The 20,350-nt window shown below is 38.0% G+C and overlaps 1 protein-coding gene across 1 annotated transcript; it reads right to left on the bottom strand.

The window, feature by feature from the left end:
- Positions 1–654: 654 nt before the first annotated feature.
- Positions 655–20,184, bottom strand: LOC104164773 (mannosyl-oligosaccharide 1,2-alpha-mannosidase IA-like). Its single transcript, XM_009704215.1, has 5 exons — positions 20,080–20,184; positions 9,102–9,321; positions 8,132–8,304; positions 2,553–2,668; positions 655–1,181 (listed from the first exon to the last, which is right to left on the bottom strand). Exons 1-5 carry the CDS (start codon positions 20,182–20,184, stop codon positions 1,055–1,057), a joined length of 741 nt encoding a protein of 246 aa, XP_009702517.1. The 3' UTR covers positions 655–1,054.
- Positions 20,185–20,350: the final 166 nt, after the last annotated feature.

The raw sequence follows: 20,350 nt of genomic DNA on the forward strand, positions 1-20,350 counted from the left end.
AGTTTTAGTCCTACACTGGATAACTGAACTATTATCTTCTTTTAAGGAGACAAGGTTTCTTCAAGGCATCTGAACATCCAGCTTTATTCATGTCGATACATTAAATTGCTTTGTGACAATAAACTGTCAAGTCTGAACCTATTCAAATGTTTGCAAAAGTCCTAGAAAACCAAACAAATTATCTCTGGTATAATTCCCAGCCTCCAAGAAAATGTCATCGAGTATTTTTTTCTTTTTACCATCCAGCCAAATGAAGCTACTGGACTAAATATATAAAGGTAAGACTTCCTTTCTTAATAAGAAATTACTATCTTATTTTACTCCATAGTAGCCTGACTAAAGACATGAGATTAACACCACTTAGAAAAGGGAGGAAACAATTTATTCTATTACAATATTCTAATAAAAACCTGAAAAACTAAGGTCTGCTAACTAATGCGCTAAATTCATCGAAATTAGTTTAGTTTAACTTCAACGTATACTGCAGTTTCAGAGTCATGTCTGCATGAGATGAAAATATTCCTATGTAGACTTCATTGACAATGAAATACATCAGATACTTTACCAAGTAATGATAGACCCGCATAAGAAGAGGCTGTCACAGTCACAAGATTTGTCTTGGATGACACACAAAACAAATTAACATAGAACAAAAAAAGAAAAAAGCTCTTTATACTTAATTCAATATGGCTTTTTGCAACATGGCAAAATATTACAGCTTAAAGCAGACATCTCCTCACAGAGGAGAAAAAATTTTGCAGTCAAATTATAAGCATAACGGGAAACAAGTAACATGCAGACTCTCTGCTCTTTTTGGCCAAGATGACGCTGCAGCCTAACAAAATCTGGAGTTATGTCCTATTTCTCTTCTAAGCAGTGGTTCAGTTAGATTAGAGATTTTATAATTAGTTTGGGTCCATTCATAAATATTTACTGTTAAAGAAAACAGACTGCAAAACACTTGATTTAAAAATTTAACTCAGGAATTTAAAACCAAATCATGTGCCCAAGTCCTGGAAAGAAACCTAAGGAATGAAACAAAGCATAACTTCATCTATTTCTGGTTTTCTTCCTTATTCTCATAGTCTTTGTGAAGAATAGGCAGAGGATGAGCCTCTGTGTTAAAGACCCAGTGTTCAAATGGAAGAAGATCATCTTCAGAAAACAGCAAATACAAGTACCTGGCAAGAAAAAAAAGCAGGAAATGTGACCACATCAGGGAAGTGAAACTACAGTAGTTTTTGGGAAATCATAAATACGTGACTTCCCTAGATGAAGGTATCAATGGAAACAGCTGACCAAACACAAAACACCAGTAAGTCCCAGCATCACAATGATCAGCACAAAACTTTGGGGCTGCTCAACTCGGATTGGACTCAAGGGCAATAGCAACTGGAGACCAACAAAAGAATGTCTCTATCCTGATAGAGGACAAAGAAGTTTAGGCTATCAAGGTTAAATATCAGTTCACTTCCGTTTCATCCTCAGTAATTTTATTACATATTATTTTGATAATATACAACCATAGTAACTTTTTTTCCCTCCTGAATGTCCACATGTATCAAGGTCTAGGAATGAAAATAGTGTTGTCCAATCCTGTCTTACTTCTGAGAACAACCTCTGGCTTAGGATTTTTAAACACAAAAACTAGCACTAGACCAGTAGCCTGGGCATCCATTTACTAATACAGGGTCTATTAAACCCAGCAGTAACCAATAAACAAATCCAACATTCTATTTATCGTCATGATACAAGGGGGTAGCTACTGTAGCATGCTTATTGAAGTCTGCTTAATGATGACAGTCTGCTTAGCAAATGAAATTTTACTTTTTCTCAATCACCATCCTTCCCTGAAGGCTATTCTTGGTCTGATTCTGATAGACCAATCTAAAAGGTATAGCAGAGGGAGCATGTTGTCGCAAAAAAATGCCACCATATGTATAAATGTATTTATGATATTTCATTTACTAGTGTATTACACTAGTAAAAGAAGCATGATTGCTTCTTTCTGGTCTCTGCAACATTTTCTTGCACAGCAAAAAAAAAAAAAAAAAGTATGGAGACCAAGACAAAACTTCCTTTACTTCAGTAAAAACTTAGGAGACGGTGATAGATAATGAAAGCTTTGGTTTTTCTCTCTTAACAGGCCCTGTGAGCTTACCAGGCAAGTTGACTTCTTTTTTCTTTTTCTGTAGTTTTAAAATAAAAGGTATGCAATACAAGCCTGATAAGTCCTCTATCTAGTAAATTTGTTTCACTAGTGTTGGCATATATAATTAGATCCTATCAAAGCTAGGAGATGTAATTTCACAACAAAGACTATGAAGTACCTTCCTCAGAAGTCAAGATAATTTCCAGAAGTCGTAGAATTTACTTTATTGATATAGAAGGGAAAAAAAGGCAATTTGGCTTCCTGTCACCTAAGAAAAGCTCTACTATTTCAGTCAGATTTTGTTACGTGAATGTCAAGGGTACTAATGATAAATACTTCTCTGTGAAGATGATACCCAGGAACTACTTCATATTAATGAAAGTCAACTTTCTTAACTTACTTGAGTGTCTCTGAAAGGAAGAAACTTTGCTGCACATCGTCATGGCTTTCATGATTGTTATAAACGTCTCTAATGCCAGAATAGCCACCATCGACTCTGCAGTGTTTTTCCAGTGCCTGAAGAGGGGGGAAAAAACCCACCACAGTGGGATTAACAAAATGAATCATCTGTTGTTTTTTTCTTTGTTTGACAATAAAACTAGCCAAAGAAAGTCACAAATTTTTTGATAAAGAGAGAAAACTAGATGAAGTTCTTGATAGAAAACTCTTTAAAAAAAAAAAACATAGGCACACGTGTCTAGTATTACATTCAGGAAGAACACAAACCAGTTTTCAGAAGGAAAGATATATGGATGTAAAGATATATGGATTTTCACTTACTTTCTTTTCTTTTTAACAGGAATAACAATAGCCTCTCTCACAGGCTTTGTCTATCAGTCTTCAGAGATCGTGTCACATATACCTTTCTTGGTCATATTTTAGTGCTTAAAAATGATGATGATAGAATTGAATACCATGGTAAAGACCAGTCTTTGCCTTACCTCCTGCAAGTTGCTTCGAAAAAGGAAAGACAACTCTCCATTTTCTGTGTGAGTTGTCTGGTTTGTCTTTGCAATGATTTCATTTTTCAATGGGAAACCTCTGATACTGGGCTGTGACTGAATTTCTTTTCTGCAGTAGGTACTATTTGTCTTTGATACCTTTCTGAAAAAGCTCTGTCCGTTACACAGGAGTACACGGAAATCTAGTATGTGGCTGGACTGCACGCAACATGGTTTAGATGTAAGAATCTGTTTTTCTCAAACTAGTTTCCAAATTGTGTACTCAGATACAAGGTGTAAAACAGATGATTGATTCCTATTTTACAATAAAAAGGAGCACGTGGACCCCCTAAAGATATAATTTCTGCCCACGGGAATGTTCTATATGATCAGCTAGTTTTGAAGGAGAAAAAAGATCAGTTGAAGGGTGTCTACAGAAGGGCAGAACCCATGTACGTGGTGCTGGAAGAGTGGAAGGTATATATGGTTGTACTATTCAATAAACTTTGCTGCTTTCTGTTATTTTAGACAGGTGTTTGCATTAGAAAGGTGGCACCTATATGCCTACATATGAGCTATAACTTCTTTAAATACACTGCTATCCAATACCTTATTTGAATATTAGTTCTGTTATCACTGCTTTGTTTAAAAATATTCATTCACCTTTTTTCTTTATAATTGACCTATTTAACAAGGACAAAAGTATTCTTAGCCTCTTCATTTTTCTTATTCTGTTTTATAACAACTCTCTGATATCATGTGGTATAATAAAGGAGTGAAAAGAATCTAAGATGATTGTACTTAAAACAACTTATTAAAAAATAAATCCAGAAAATGCTCTTTAGCCCTTAATGAACTTATCACAATGAAAATGATGGTAAGCATGGTGGATTACTACATTCACTCAGGACCACACCACTCTGAAACATGGTGCTTGCTGTGGAGACAGGTATTGGAGCAACAACTCTGTGGCAGAAATACCTGGAGCTTTATCAAAGCCCTGATGGAGGGATGGAAGGCAACTAGTTCCCCCATTTCTGAAGTTACTACAAATATCATCGAAGTGATTACAGGATGTGTAGATTTTATTTAGAGAAAGATGCAGCCTTTCAAATCATATACAGCAAAAAGCTACGAGAAGGCAGAAGATCTGTCTAAACCAAGTAAATGGGCAGAATAAGCATTTTCTGATGAGAGATGTGACTAAAAGTCACTAATAATTACTGAGGTATCCATCACCTCCACCTGGTCTAAAGGCTGTTCAAGACTGGTGTTTTGCTGTGAGTAGATATCCTAAATGTCCTTGTTTTTGCTGGAGTCCCTGTAGCTATCTGCATATATTTAGCTTCCATGTCAGGCTCTCCATAGTTTTCACTGGACAGTAAGCTGCCTATTATATGTTTAAAAGGGATTTTTCTCCAGGAGAGATCCTTTAAAATATAAAAGGCCTATTTGTCTTTTCTTATGTGTCTTTAGGTTCTTTAATTTTCCTGGACACTTTTACTAAGTGACAAATATACTTAAGTTTAAACAAGTAATTTCCCCTGGCTGGTACTCCTTCCCTCTCGTCTACTTCAACCTGCAATGAATTCAAAATGCTGAATCTGTGTCTGGATTTTCAATGTCAAACACAAGATTATGTTTTCCAAGGCACAGCAGAAGGAGAACTTCAGCTTGAATGATAAGGCTACTATTCAAGGAAATATCTACATTCTAAACAGGGTGAGGTAAAATAAAAGCAAATTTATGGTTTAGGTGCTCTGACATGTAGTTAGAGCCTTCTTTATGAGTTCATTGTAGGGAGATACCATATAGGTACCTGAACACACTGCTATGATGTAAATGAAGAGGTTAACTTGCACCACATTACCCATCTGGTGGTATCTTCTTGATGCAAACAGGAAGGATCTTTCTTACCCCTTAAAGCTACTTTCCACTTAACTAAAGGGACAGGACATTCACCTGCAGCATTAGTACAATAAAAAGGCTCTTGGATATCACCTTCCTTTAACTGGTAGTAATGGCCTTTTGTGCCTGTACAGTGATGTTCACAGCGACAGTGGGGTAGTAACAATCAAACACATTTTAAATTAGTAGTTCTCAGAAAAGGAGGGTGGCTAAGATCAGTTATGCTAGCGTAATGGAAAATATCAAGCAGAGTGAAAACTGGCTGACAGTCTCAAAGTATCATAAAGAGAAAAAACAAAGGAAGTGCTATGAATTCAAATTATGTGCCACATTTATAATGCAGAAAGGGAGACTTTCATGAGCTAAGCTGATAAAACCTTTCTGACTCAGTAACAGTGGATATTGCTGTTGGTCATAACTGCATTTTCTCCAACTGCTGAAGTACATACAGAATGATCTTGGACTCAAATTAAAGCAGCACAGCAAGTTCCCAAAGAAAAAATGGAGAGGCTAGAGCATGTTTTCAGTCTCTAAAAGTTAGAGAAAGAATTAATAGACTTGTTGGAGAGTTTAGAAGTCATGACTTACAGAGCAGCCTCCTTTTCTACTACAAGGGCACTGGGAAACAAACCTAATGAGTTCTTATTGCCAGTGTCATGAGTTGAAAATAGACCTGAAAAAACAACTTTTTTGGGCAACAACAAATGGCCTGATTGTTCCCCCTTTTTTCTTGTTTCAATCTCAGCTTCCTCTTCATGCAACAGGTGCTGGTAACGAAACCAACCGTATTCAGTGGTTAGGGACTTCCCCAAGAACAAAAAGGGTGGAGTGACGCACGCTCTGGTGCAAGAACAAGGAGCAAGAGGGAGCAGAATTTATGAAATAGTTGCAGTAAGCTATCGTGACACATGCTGGAACAAAAAAATATAGTATCAGGTGGAGCTGTATGGCTATAAATATCAAAGAAGAAGAAAAAAAAAAAAGAGAAAGAATTATTTGAAACCTACAACTGACCATGTAACTTCTGTGAAGCTGTAAGATTTGTTTTTGTGAAACACACAACTGCATGTTAGGACAGCTGAAGATGGGCCTGTACAGAATGGGACCAGCTGCATCTCCCACGCACAGGCCGTAATCCACTATATGTTAGAGCCAGATGAGAGCAACCATGAGAATGTTAAACAAGGAACACATGGGGAGCGCTAAGAAGGTAAATGAGTGTACAAACTTGAAATAAACACAAACTGAACCAACAGGGTAAAGAATAATAATAAGGAAAACATTTCAATTGTTTATAACACTGTTATCAGTGTGGGCAGCAACGATGAGTCAGGAAAAACATCTCCTGGAGAAGGAACACTTGGCATTGCTGAAGCCTGGTGGTATGACTTCCATAAACAGCCACGTAAATATTCCAATTATAATCTGCCTGGGAAGATTCCAGTAGTAAAATGCGTGTCTATGGGTGGTGTTAGTGAAGAAGAATGGAAGGAAACAGCACTCTAAATCAGAGTTTTTTTTAAAAAAAATTGCTTTGGAATCATTAACTCAGAAGCATATTGTTTCAAGGCTGATAGAGGCAACACCTGAGGGAGGCAAATAAAATGTCCTAAATAACTACAGTCTACCTAGCTGAATAAAGCATTGGCTACAGATATGGAATTGCTGTGAATATTCAAACAAGGAGAAGTTAGAGAGCAGAAGTATAGTTAATGCTAGCAGTTATTCTTTTATGGAAAGCAGATTTTACCATAAATTTCATTCTTCAAGAATATCTAATTACCAAACTTGAAACATTCTTTTTTCACAACACTCAACAACACGTGCACAACATTTGAGATACAGTCAGTATCTCACACAGTGAATACTGAATACAATTACAAATCTTGGTTGCCGTTGAGGGAGCCAGGTAACCGGTGGATGTCATGTTGCAGCCAGGTATATGGAATCATAACTCACAGCTCTCTAGTAAGCTCCCTCGGGGATAAGAAACTGCACGACACAAGCCTACGTGTTCTTCCCTTAGTACAGAGCAATGTTCTACAACTAGTGGTGTAGGCCCATCCAAGAAAGTTATAATCATACATTCCTAAAAACAAGAGGTGTCGGGCAAACTGACAAACACGATGTTTTTGAAATCCTGGAAAGCAATGACTCTGCAAAGGAGAGGTCACTGTGAACAAAATACTGCACAGAGTTTTGGGATTCTTTCGCATTTTTCTTGTGTATACAGAGCTGCAAAAATATTGTTCTTCAGCTTCCTGTATCTCCTATAAGATCTCAGTCTGCTTAGAAATTCCAAAGTATGAGTGAAAGGCAGATAATTTAGCAAGGGCAACATCAACGTGAGGAGAAAATAAGTGAACTCTAGAAGTGTAATAAGGGCCCACGCCTGGAGGATGAAACATGCTAAATCCAAAGGCTTTCGTCTCTTAACAGTAAGAGTGATTAACCACTGAAATAAGGGAAACAATGGATTTGGCAAGCCAATTTTTGCAGTATAGACTAGCTCCCCTCTTGGAAGGCTTGTGCTAGACAGACACACATAGCAATAGCCAGGTTCCGCATGACTGTTTGATGCTCAAAGGCTAGCGGGACACAGAAATTTAAATCTAGAAGAGATTGTTACCATTAATGGAGTTCAGTCCATATGACCTATGCTTTTTGAAAGTGACCCATTTTTCAAATGTTCGGTACTATCTAGTACTTCATCTTGGCCTTCATCACCTTAATCAAAATCACCTTTGTACAATTGCTGTTGAAAATACACTTCATAAAACTTATTTCCATGTGCAAGGCTCAAATTTGACACGTTTGCACTTCCCATTCATATGCAGCAACACTCAACATCTTGAACAGTGCATCCAAATATGACCCTGATCTGAGAAGTATTTAAGAAGGAGAAATCACAAGGTATTTTTCTAATATATACCAGCAGTGTTGGGTTTTGTGAAAATGATCTTACTTCATTTATTTAGTAAATGAATCTCTGGAAATTTGAATTGATATTATTGATTTAAAATAAATAAATATTTACTCTCCATCTGCTAAACAATATCCAGGTATCATTCAATAGCTCACTTAACAAGATACTAGGATTTAATAAGGAAAAAGTCCAACAGAACATTACCTCTACAGCTTCCCATCCCCACTGCCTGTACTTGGGGTCATGAGTGAGCCGCCACATGTACATGTACGTCTCTATGACTTCTGGTCGTAGGATGTAGTATTTTTCATTCTGTCTTGTAGCAATGGCCTCAACACCACCATCAAATCTGAAGGCTTCTGGTCCCAGTTTCATGCCTAGCCAATATAAAAACACACACTAAAATAAAGGCATTAAAAAAGGTTTCAAATTATCTAACCTACCAAATCAACTATCCTTTCCGGTGACACAAAGCCAGTTACCCACCCGAAGGTATGTAGTTTCTGAATGATACTGCAGCACCTCCTGTTTTCAATATTTTGTAAATAATTCAGAGTAGAAGAGAGCTGCTGTTCATCAATGCCCTAAACAGCAGCTCCAGTTTGAACAGTGATGCTAACATTTGCATTCTGGAAGACTTCATATAACTAGCAATATGTGAAATTTTGCTTAAAAGATGAGGATATTTACTTTTCTATATCAAACTGGAAAAAACACGCTGAGACCTGAAATGCTGCCAGTGTTATTTCTATAAGAAGATGAACAAATCCACAGAAATTTCCTGCACAGAAATCCATTTTGTGCAATTCTATTGTTTGCAGCATTGTACCAACAGAAGTGAGAAAAAATAATTTTTTGTGCATAAAACATGATTAATAGCTATACTGATGCATAAATGAACAGGGTCCCTCTCTTATTTGTGTTCAGCTATACAGAAATCGGCAAAGTGAAAGAAAAGCTGTCACGTAAATTACTAGAGTGAGTAGATATGATTCAGGCGCATAGAAATTATTTATAAAACAGAGCAGCCATTCTTAGAGCAAAGCAGCATTTGCTCAGAAAGGATGAAGAGTTCTCACCATCCTACAACTTTCATTCAGCGTTATGCAAAAATTCCGATGGCTGCCTTCACAAAGTCAAACTGTGAAAGTAAGCTCTGCAATACAGTACTTACTTGTACGATCATAGGATTCATGGCAAGTCCTAGCAATTTCAGCACCGAGCTCGATGTGATGGCCCGTCTTGTCATGAGGTGCTCCATCTGCTCCTAGAGCAAACATGCCTCCGGCAAAACAAGTCAGATGTCCCATCTTGTGTTCAAGCAGCCCACCCTTCCACTCAGCGATGTACGTCAGCCCTCCACTTGATTTTCGAATTAGGTGGGTCTCTATGGCCTGCAAAAGTACGTGATTTCAAACCAAAGGTACCATTTGGCAAAGTATGAAGGACAAAGACAAAGTTGTCTTGTATGTTGGTTGGTTTTTCTCCGTATCGCCTTTGCTTACAAAATAAAATGGAGAATATGAGCTAGCATAACCTCAAAGTGCAGCCGAACCAACACAGATTAGCATACATCAGTTAACGATGACTAATTTTGCTACAACTTTGAGCAATTTATGCAGTACATTTTATAAAAATATTGGAAAGACCTAAAAAATATAATTGCATTTTAAACTTACTTTATTTCTTCCCCTTTCTACTTTGAGCAATTTCAGGCAATTTCACTTTTAATGGTAATTAGCCATCACTTCAGCTTCCATACTTCCCATTTTAATTCTGACTTAAAGGATGTGGTTATTGATATAATTTCATGTCAATTATATGCAGACATAACTCATATTCAAAACACCTGACTCTGAGTGCAATGAATGATGTTAGGCCTCTGAGTCTATATGGCATTCCCAAAGTCCAGTGAGTTTCCCCTCCCAGAGTGAACTCCTCTGGAGTTACCAATCAAGAGTAGGGTCTCACCGAGATTTCTGGAAAAAAAAACTGAAGCAGAATGAAAATATACCAATCTCCTAGAAAGAATTGGAAGTTGGTGCCATTAGCAATGTCTGGTCACTGATTACAAAATCCAGGAAAACAATCTTCCCTTGTGGGAGAAACAGAACTAAAACAATAGAGGAGATGCAGAAGAGCACATTAATTAGAAGCCCACACAGAAAGTAAGTTGTTACTCTTTAAAGGGTAATGGAGAAGAGATGAACAATGCTACCACACATGCAGCTATCCAGCAGCGCTCTGGTTTATTCTTTTGAAATCATAAGATCCAGAAACAGTACTCAACATGCATTATACAAGAGAAAAAACATGAATAAAATATCAGTATAGAGAACTATTAACAAAAAAGCCAGGATTTAAAGAAAGTGTTATAAAGCATTATAAAGCGTTATTGATTGTAGTTATTTCTTCCCATTTAAACATCTGTAAAGGTTGTTTTTACAAGCATGAAAAATCTCTAAACTAGAACCATCAGCCAAATAATTGTACAAGCTTTACTTACACAGTAGTTTTCTTGTGTCAAGAATGTCACATTGAAAACTACACTTTGTTTTCCACTACTATTAGTGCAAAGCACTTAGTAAGGATGCTTTCTGCCCAGCTCCAGACCCACGACTGGCTCAGAAAACTCCTCCATCCCTTTGTTTCCCTCCTTGATGGTATGTTTTTAGCACTAGGTACCTACTGAAAAGCATACCTAAATTTTAAAGCAGCAGTAAATAGTGAAGATTCCTGTGCTTTAAACAAATCCTGCATAATTTGACCTATAAAAAGAGGAATTAAATATGAAAGGGGAAAGGTGGGAAAAAAGTTTCCTTACGCATCCAAACTACAGACCTCGCTGTGGAAGATGGAAGAATTACAGAGGCTGAGTAGGTGTCGAGCTAATTGGTTGTCATGTATTCCAAGTGCATATAAAACAGCTTTTCTCTCAGATTGGGAAACTAGTAGTGGAATACCTAGGTACTTTAAAAAAATAATGTTCTTTAAAACATGTCTTTTGTGCTCATTTGGGTATAAAATATTTGAATTTATAATTGAAGAATTGACAGAACAGAGTTCAAAGAACCTGCTACAAAATGTATAAACAGACAAAATTTTTGAGAAGATAGAAATAATTGGAAAACTTCCAGGAACTTTCAGTGCGCTGTTTGCATTTTTATTAAATGGTTTATATTTTGTAATAGGATGCCTTATTGTTAAAACACACAACAATTTTGTGGGAAATAGCTTTCAGACTACTTAGGCATTCTAAAAAATAAGCTACCTAAAACTGAGTTCAGAAATGAAAAAATTTTAATTTAATGACATTTCATTAAACCTTTCAGCATGGTATCCCCATCTCACCAAACCAACAGTTCTGGCAATAGTTAATAACTCAACTGGTCACTTAGCTGTTGAGTCAGGATTTATTCAAAAAAAATAAACAAATATAAAAATAGATTGATGACTAAATTTACCTATATTGCCTTTTTTTTAGTAAAGAATTAACGAAAGACAGAATGAAGGATTACTGTACCTGACAGAAACAGCAGTAAAACTACAGTAACTAGGCCAGAGTTGGATCTTGTAGTATGAAAATGGATTTTGCGATACCAATTTGTCTTTCAGAGTTTTTTTCCCCGCTTTTGGCTCAAGATTAAAGTTCAGACTGAAAAAAGATGAATTTTAAAATTTTTCTAACAAACTGGTGTTAAGAAACTAACAAATTGACGTTAATTGATGCTAAGAATGTCACAAAATAAAAATATATTTCCAAATTAATTATTCATGTTTAGTAAAGCAAATCATCTTGGTTTTATAAATGGGTCCTATTAAGAACTAGTACATATGCCTATTAAAAGTTATTTTTATTATGTAAGCATCTTATTTAAAGCTATTTTTATTAGGTAATTATTTGATATATTACAGACTCTCAAATTGCCTTGTTACTTTGTACAATCATGGGTCCCCCGAGTGCTGGATAATACCTACACTGATGTAGATACCTTTATTAACAGCATGCTAGGTAAATACTCATTTCTACCTAGACACGAAATCCAAATAACCTCTGATAGGTACAAATAACCTTCGGAAGCCATAAGCCCACGTGTGCCGAATGTGCAAGTCCATCAGCACTCAACAAACTCTTATTCTGGAAGAGAGGAAAACAAATACTGTAACTTGGTAAAGCCTAAACTTCATTTGAAGTCAGATGCTTGTGAAGAAATAATTCACAGAAGTTACATGATTTAAGCAAACTGACCTCAACCAAACAGCTTTCCTAAAGTGTCAAAAGCTTCAACTAAATCGGAGAAGTTTCTTCATGGGCCTTTTTTGATCTGAGCCAGACAAACCGTTTTTGTCAGCAATAGGCTTCCCTTCTCTCATCACTGTTCATCTACCCTCCGACCGAGCATAGACTAGCCGCTTGCCTTGAAACAACATTCTCCAAGGGCTTGCTAATGAATTTGCAGTATCAAAGTTGCATGAAGTTTGGAATAATTTCAGCATGGCATCGAAGTGTTAGATTGTAATGAATTTGTTAGGTGTGTTCCACTTGTTTCAGGAACTCAACATTAAAAAAAAGTCATTATAAAAACCCAGCATATTTAGAAAGCCTCAAAAATTTAAATGCTTTTGATTTATTTTTTTTTAAAAAAAAGTATCACCTGCATGAGTAGAACATATAAAAGAAACTCCTCAACATTAACTGTCGATGAATGGATTCATTGAAATTTTTAACTCCTGTACCGATAACCGTATTCGCGACATTAAGATGTGGTAAAACCTTCCTTTTCCCCACAAGTCCAACCTAACTGTAGTTAAATTTCAGAATTTACTTCCAAATATTGTTGAAGCACTACTTCTGGAATGTACAATGTTTGTATACTGCATTAGTATAATAATATTTTCCAGGTAAACTATAAACAAAACTCAGTACTCTTTCAGTTGTCAATTCTGCAGCTATACCCACACCGCCAAGGTGCTGTCTATCATCCTGCTACTGGAAATCCACAAAGCTGCTATTCACATTTTTAATATTTTTGTGGTTACAATATAACAGTGTGTACTTCTGTGAGGAGCACATCAAACTATTTTTCAGTGACTTTCACAAAGGGTGTAAGTGCCATCAGGTGGGGCTGAACTTTCAGAAAGACACTCATTTTTTAAATAAGCTTGAAGGCCAGAGAGCAGGACTAAATCACTAGCTGAAATACACGGGCGATTGTTTTAAGTATATAAAAAAAACTTGAACGCAAAGTTGAGAAAGTACTGGAATGAGGAAGAAATACTATCAAGTTTAGCAAAGTTCGAGAAAGTACTGGAAGGAGGAAGAACTACTATCCGTTTAAAGAAGGATGTAGTAAGGGTCTCCGGGCCGGAGCAGCAGGATGGGAAGGCAGGGTTACAGTCCCGTAGGGAAACGCTGGTTCCTACCTGCAGTGCTGTGGGCGCAGCTCGGGCAGGGAAATCAAGTTACTAAACCAAGTTATTGTAAAAGGAGAACAGGCAGTATGGCGACAAACATCCACCCGAGTGAAGAGCTGTGTTTGGTAGAATTAATTCTGAATTGCATCCTTAGAATCAAGTTACTTTTATTTTGATGTAATTATCTACACACTTAAAAAAGGGACACATTTATTTGAATTGCAGCTCTATTACAACACGGTCCCCACCTACGAATAATTTCTTCCTGCACTGCCTGCAGATCAGGTGGCGTCACATTTATCACTATAGAGATTACAATTTCATTTTACTGTAATGAATATTGTCAATATAAACCAATATACAGTATCTGCAAACAATCAAAAAAGCTAGGAGAATGTGGTCTTTGATTAGCTACAAATACATTATTGATGGATAATTGTTTGGAGCTGGTACAGTTTTTCTTTTAAGTAAATGGAAATTTCATTTTACTGTTTTCCAGAACCTATTTCTGCAAGTCAAATGGCAATTCCTTTTTTTCCATCAAAGTAAAGCAGCGAGACTGTGCAACATAAAAGGTTGCAAAGAAAAAGTGGCTGCAAATCCACATTCTCAAAAGGAACAATAGCAGATGCTACCCTGGAGTGACCAAAAGGAAAAAAAAAAAAAAAAAAAAGGGAGACCACCTGACTTTAAGCTGTACTGGACAAAAAAAGGAGAGGAAGGAAAGGAAACTAAAGGAAAATAAACATTTGCCTGATATTTAAAGAAAGAAATTTACTGCATATAAAGCTGATACGGCATACGGTTTCTTGTGTACCTACAAGCTCTCACAGCCGGACTAACTTTTACAGCTGACACAGTTCCTGGCAATATTCTGTTGCTGTTGCTGTGCTTTTACGCAAGGCGCTGCTTACAGTCCTTGCTGCAATAAAGCCTTCAGCTAAATTACTTTTATCCCATCTTGTGGGAAATTATTCCTTCTATACCACAACTGTAAAAATGCTTGAGCACTCAATTAGAAACACTCACAGTCCCTTTTACGGGGTGAATTGTGACCCTAGTGCACCCCGTGTTACTCCTGACATCTTTCTCATGAGTTTGCATGTTCAAATGACGCCCTTGCCTATCTGTCACATTGGAAGAACTGCAGTGAATGAGCCATTAGGAATTGCTTAGGTTACAGGACTGCAAATGGCACGTGTGTGTAATCTCTGTTATTGACAGCACAAAAGAGAAACTGGTTGAGTTTTTCCCAACCCGATTTCCTCCCCCTCCTGCCCGCTGTCCCAAGGCGATGGGTTTTGCGTTCTCTGCTTAGCAGCCTGTTCCTTCACCTTTGCATCGGATCTGCTGGTCCTTGCCCTTGCCAAATTAAGCAGAACTGGACTCTCCTAATAAATACCCATTTTCCTTCATTCAGTTCTTCACTCCTTTAAGCTTTCCACACGCCTTAACTGCTGTTTTCACCACCCCCTTCCCCAGTCCCTGACTTGATTTTGCGATTGGGAGGTCCTTCATTTACCCTTTGAGTTGTCTAGGACGTTCAACGGGATTGCTTACAGAGAAACGCAGAGGATACAGAACTAAAGTCATCTCACTGTTCAAACAAGTACAAACCCCAATCAACCAGCTTCTCTTTAATAAAGGGTATTCTCTTGGTGGATGATGCTGACAGGCAATAAAAATATTAACAGAGATGCCTACAGAGCACAGATGGAGGCTTCTCAGGAAAAATGTTCTCCACCTCAAAGTTGCTCAATTATAAATAACCACGCGCCACAAAAAAAAGTTAACTCTGCTAAAGGAGCAGGGGTAACAAATTACAAACCTCAAATGCAATGTAAAACTGCAGCGCTACTTCCTCTTGCACTTAGGCATTTTACCTCTCCTTTGATAATAACTCTTTAATTATGACGAATGAGTTTCAATGACCACTGCTGTTTTAACGACAAAACCAGGTGTTCATGTCCCACCTCAAGATGTCACCATAGCTGGAGAGAAAACTGCCTTGCAAGTCGGAGTTACACACTTCCATACCTTCATGAATTTGAAACTTCAAAAATATGATCCTAGTTCTAAATTTCCAGGGTTTATAATGTTTGTTTTGGGGATAATTACAACTCTGCAGGCTTCTTTACAACAAAGCACTATAAATTATCTCAGTTCAAACTTTTAATACATTTTCCTCCCCTAGCAATCTTCTTCATCAACAGCGTTTTGACAATTTGAAGCCTACAGTGAGTATGAAAGAGAATTCTACCACGTGGTATTTCCAATAGTTCAAAGATGTATAATGTCAATTACTTATTTATTTTAATATTTATGGCTTGCACCAATCCATTTTATTGCTTTGGAACAGCACACAGCATGCAGGTCAGGATTATTGTGGTTTTACACGCTGTGAGTTTATAAGTCAATTGCCTGTTTTCTTGCCTTTAAGTTTCTTCCCTCATGTTTTCCCTGTTGAGTTGATCTAATGTAATAGATACTTTTCTTCAGCAATCTTCATAATTCATCAAATTCACCCTTTATCCAAAATTCCAATGAGTTTATTATGAAAAGTTCATGATTTGCGTTGTTCCATTATTGCAGCTGTTTTGGACGTGGCAGAAAAACTTCGCACTTTTTTCTTTAAACTTTGTATTTATTAGTTGATTCTGTTTTCTTAAATATTGTTCATACATGTTTTAAATATGTATTATGGGATGCATGAATCCGATGAGAGCATGCAGTCAGAAAAACTAGGATGCAATAGGAAGTTCAAGCCCTTGCAAGAGTTTATTTAAATACTTCTGCCAAAGAAAAGTGGCATCTTCTCATCCTGAGGTCCTCACTGCTTACTAAACCACGCTTTAAAAATCAAAACGGAAATCTGAACATGGAAGAACTTTCATTTGTTTGAACACAATATATAAGAAACATTTTGAAAGCAATACGGCACTTGCTGCTTTTGGACGTAAAACATGTTACACAGACAAGTGTACATGTGAAATGAAATATGAATGCTTATAATGCAGATGCCCAAATTTTTAAAATGGAAACACTGGCAAACATTTAACTACTAGGTTACCTATCCATCTGATCACTAAAAAGATGATTAAGTTCTAGAGGAAAACTGATAATTTACTTTTGTCTGAAAATCTAATTATGTTTTTATTTTCCCCTGTATAGATCTATTAGTGTCTCTAAGAGCACCAATGATCTTGCACTAAATGCACTTAATGCTGTCTGCTACCAGATTTATTCATATTCTTAAATCAGTATTAATGGAATGGCATGAATCAAAGCAAGCCACTCTCAAAACGTTACATTATGTATTTTCTGAATATTCTAGAATAAATATCTATTGCTCCTGACAACCTTTTTTGCTGTCAAAAACGGAAGGGAAAATAGCACAAGTAGTAAGGACACAGCTGCTCTGACAACAAGAGCAAAGCCACGAGCAAAAGGGGACAATTTCTCTGGCAGGACCTTTCTATTTAAAATCCGCCTTAAAGAGTTCTAACAACATGATAGCTTGCTGCTTCTCCTGACAGTCCCTAAACACGCAAACATTTTAATAAGTACTTTCTCTAGTCCCAAACATAGATATTGTGCAGTTATAAGTAAATTATTAACAATTTAAAAATCTGCAGAAGCCTGTCTTTAGTCTTGATGCTTTCTGTACGCAGTTGTAGAGAGCCTCAAAACTCCTGTCAAGAGGGGAAATATGAAGAGAATAAAAAGGAGCAGCGAGTCCTCTGGACGTTCTCATCTGTTCAGCGTAATGAATCTTGTGTCCCTACATAACGCAGCTATACTATCGCTGCGTGCAGAACACCAGTGCAGCTGGGTGATAAATATTTTAAACATGACAGCTGACAAAATATGTAAATAAACTGCCTGTTTATTCATTTTTACACATCTAGGTTATAGACAATACCTCCCCCCCGCCCCAAAAAACAGATGCAGTGGGAATGCTGGGTCCCCTGCACCAACTGTTTCGTTCTGAAGACGGGCTCCCATTGCAGAATTCCCTTCAACGCCAAGAAGTGCTCAAGTATTGAGTGTCCAATTCATTAATATACTTTTGGCTTTACCCAGTATGACAAACTACTCTAATTGAGTTGTTGCAGTTCTGACCTTGTCCACATCAGTTACGTGGTTTTTAAGATGACTACGATCACAAAGCAAACCACTTCACGCAACTTAATGGCAATGGCAATCAGCAAGGACCAGCCACCAGACTGGCACCACGGTTAAACAGACCCTCCTGAAACTCTGGAGATGAAAAGGGCCTATCTGCCAATATCATGTTTTCAGTTTGCTACCAACACTTTCTTTTCTCCCTCATTTCAATGAGAAAGAAGTCTGCATGGATTTGGTTTATTTATCTGAAAGGCTGAAATCTCCACAGCTCTGAAAAATATTCACTACTTAATGCTGACAATTAAATATACCAAAAAAACCCCCCAAACAAAATCAAAACCATATAGCTTCCTTTGGCAGAGTACAAACCGAATATATCAAGGCTAGTCCCAAAAGTTAGCAACGTGCCAAAAAAAGAATTATAAAAAATTAAAAAGTGATGCTATATATTTTCTGACTGAACACTCAAAAGCCCGAGGCCAAAAATTACTTCTTCGCCTTTTGGTACGCACAAAAGGTTACCGCATTCCTTAGTCGCCCAACCCAGCCTAGCAGCAGCTGACTTTCAGCAGTGCCCCTGAAGTCTGGCCCTGCTTCACAACACCTAACTCTTCTCTTTGCTCCTGCCGTGGTTTCTACTTCCAGGTGCTAGGCTCTCCGGAGATCGCTAGTCTTCCCGTTACAATCTTCTGAACAGTTGTTACCCAGTAAGAAAAACTAAACAATCTAAATGTCTAAAAGTAAACTACCCTGTCTAAAGGTAAAACGGTCGGTTGCAGCCGCGTTACCTCTCTGATACCGCGGGGCCACCCTGGGCTGCACCGAACTGAGCTGCTTGGGAAGAGCTGGCGAGGGATCCTCCCTCTGCCTGCGAAGTTCTTCTGGACCGAGCTACTGCTCTCTCTACAGCCTTCAGATGTGCCACTTCTCGAGAAGGACACTGAGGAGGGGATGAAGGCAGCGTCAGAGAGAAGAGATATTTAAGATGTAGAAAGCTTGCAGTGATGGCCATAAACAAATGTAATGGGAAAACTGGGAATAGATACCTGACCATTGGACATCAAGGGTGAGACAACCTATTAACAGGAGTAACAGGAAAATTGCCCTTCAACTTAGAAAATGAGGGCTGACACATTCAAGAGGGGAGGATTTGGTGGAGTTGCTTGTGACACTGCTGTTGCTAGACTAGATATAAGTGCACCCACAAGATCCATTCTTGCTCTAAATTATCATGTTCTCTTAAACCTACTCAATTGTGTCTCGGAGATCAACTCTGTTAACTGAAAAGGGTCTGATGGTTCCTGTCCTGGACACTTGCAAAGACCGATAAAATATTCTATGGGCAGTTACATCCTCAGAATATGACTAAAAGCTGAATACACTTTTGTTCTGTAACGAAATATTGCATACTATCCACTGAAACCCATTTAAGAAGATCTCTTACTTTCTGTATTATGGGAAACAGGATGTTATGTGCATTGCTTTTCAAAAGAGAAACAAGACTTATGTTAAAAATACATTTACTTGCCTTTTGTGCAAATTCTAGAATTTATGAATCCCTCTGACAGCCTTTTAAATACATTCATGTTACGCTCCGGTATTCAAACCAAGACTATTTCTGTCCCTTTTCCCATTAGAAATAAACTCTTCTTTAAGTGGCATCAGGCAAATATGCATCTTATTCACGGCAAGCAGAAAAAGTTTTTAAATCTAGTTTGACATCTTAGTTATTGCCTTTAACCTAAGCCATAAAACAATCTACAGGTGCTACAAAAATTCTAATAGAAAGAACTCTTTGTTTTTAATATGAGTTACAGAACAATGTGAGAAATAACCCCAAAGCTTTATCTAAATAAATTTCAGCTTTTCACAGCGAACTATAACTCACCATATATTTTCATTTGTGATTTCTGGATAGCGGAAGATATTGAATTAGGCATCAAACCTTCACATCGCTATTTCAGAATGTGGTGGGTACGTGCTGGACTGAACGGCCAGGAATAATCACGTCGTTCCCTTTGGCGTAGTCTTAAAAAGATTCTGAAAGCGTCGGGGCAAATTTATCTAAGAAAATATGAAGCAGACTCAGAATGCCCAAACCGTGTAGGCTTAGTCATAAAGACAAGACTGCAGCTTGTGCAGACACTTAAATTAGCTGTAATTTAGATAAGTAAGGGATCGATAGCAATAAAGCCAATATCAGAATGGATTTCAAAACAGGCTATTTACTCCGGTGAAGAACCTGGCATTTCAAGGGGCCCAAAGAGTCTGCAGTTTCTGTGAGACTGCAACTTCCCTGCTGTTTTCTGAAGAAACGACATTACATCAAGCTGTACCTCCACGTGCTGCACGCACGCTTTCAGCTTGGGTACGGACGTACCCCGGTGTAGAACACCGAGAATATGACTGCCATCGCTCAGCAAACACTGGAAATAGCATTCAACCAGCAGCATGGCGAGATCTAGCACATACTAAATGATCGTATGGCCCTCTCAAACACTGATACTCTGGACAGACACGATGCTTGGACTGCTTAAAAGGCAGTACTACTAAAAAAATATTAAGATAATAGGTACTTTAAATCTAGTCACATACAGCAGAGCTCAGACCCCCTCATCGATATTGCCGCATTCGGTGACGCTGCTGACCAGGCAATTCTGCTCCCCCGGCTCAGATCCCAGCAGGCAGAACCGGCCGCGCAGCGCGGTGGCCATCGCTGCTTCTGCCCGCCACCGGGACCTCAGGATGCCGCCGACAACCCCCGTACCCGAGGAGGCTGTTAGCCCGGCACAGCTAAGGTGTGTTGTTAGCCCGGCATAGCTAAGGTGTGACTTTCAACAAAGCCACGCTGCTGCAGCCCGCACCGACACCCCTCGGCGG

This window comes from Cariama cristata, unplaced genomic scaffold (genome assembly GCF_000690535.1).
Source record: "Cariama cristata isolate BGI_N322 unplaced genomic scaffold, ASM69053v1 scaffold2547, whole genome shotgun sequence".
NCBI classification, from domain to species: domain Eukaryota; kingdom Metazoa; phylum Chordata; class Aves; order Cariamiformes; family Cariamidae; genus Cariama; species Cariama cristata.

Excerpts from the sequence above, each read along its gene's own strand:
- LOC104164773 (XM_009704215.1), bottom strand. The coding sequence starts at position 20,184 with ATGGCCACCGCGCTGCGCGGCCGGTTCTGCCTGCTGGGATCTGAGCCG. Across the intron at positions 2,669-8,131 it reads GGGGATGGGAAGCTGTAGAG|GCACTGGAAAAACACTGCAG; the intron begins GTAATGTTCTGT and ends CCCCCTCTTCAG. Across the intron at positions 1,182-2,552 it reads TTCCTTTCAGAGACACTCAA|GTACTTGTATTTGCTGTTTT; the intron begins GTAAGTTAAGAA and ends TTTTCTTGCCAG.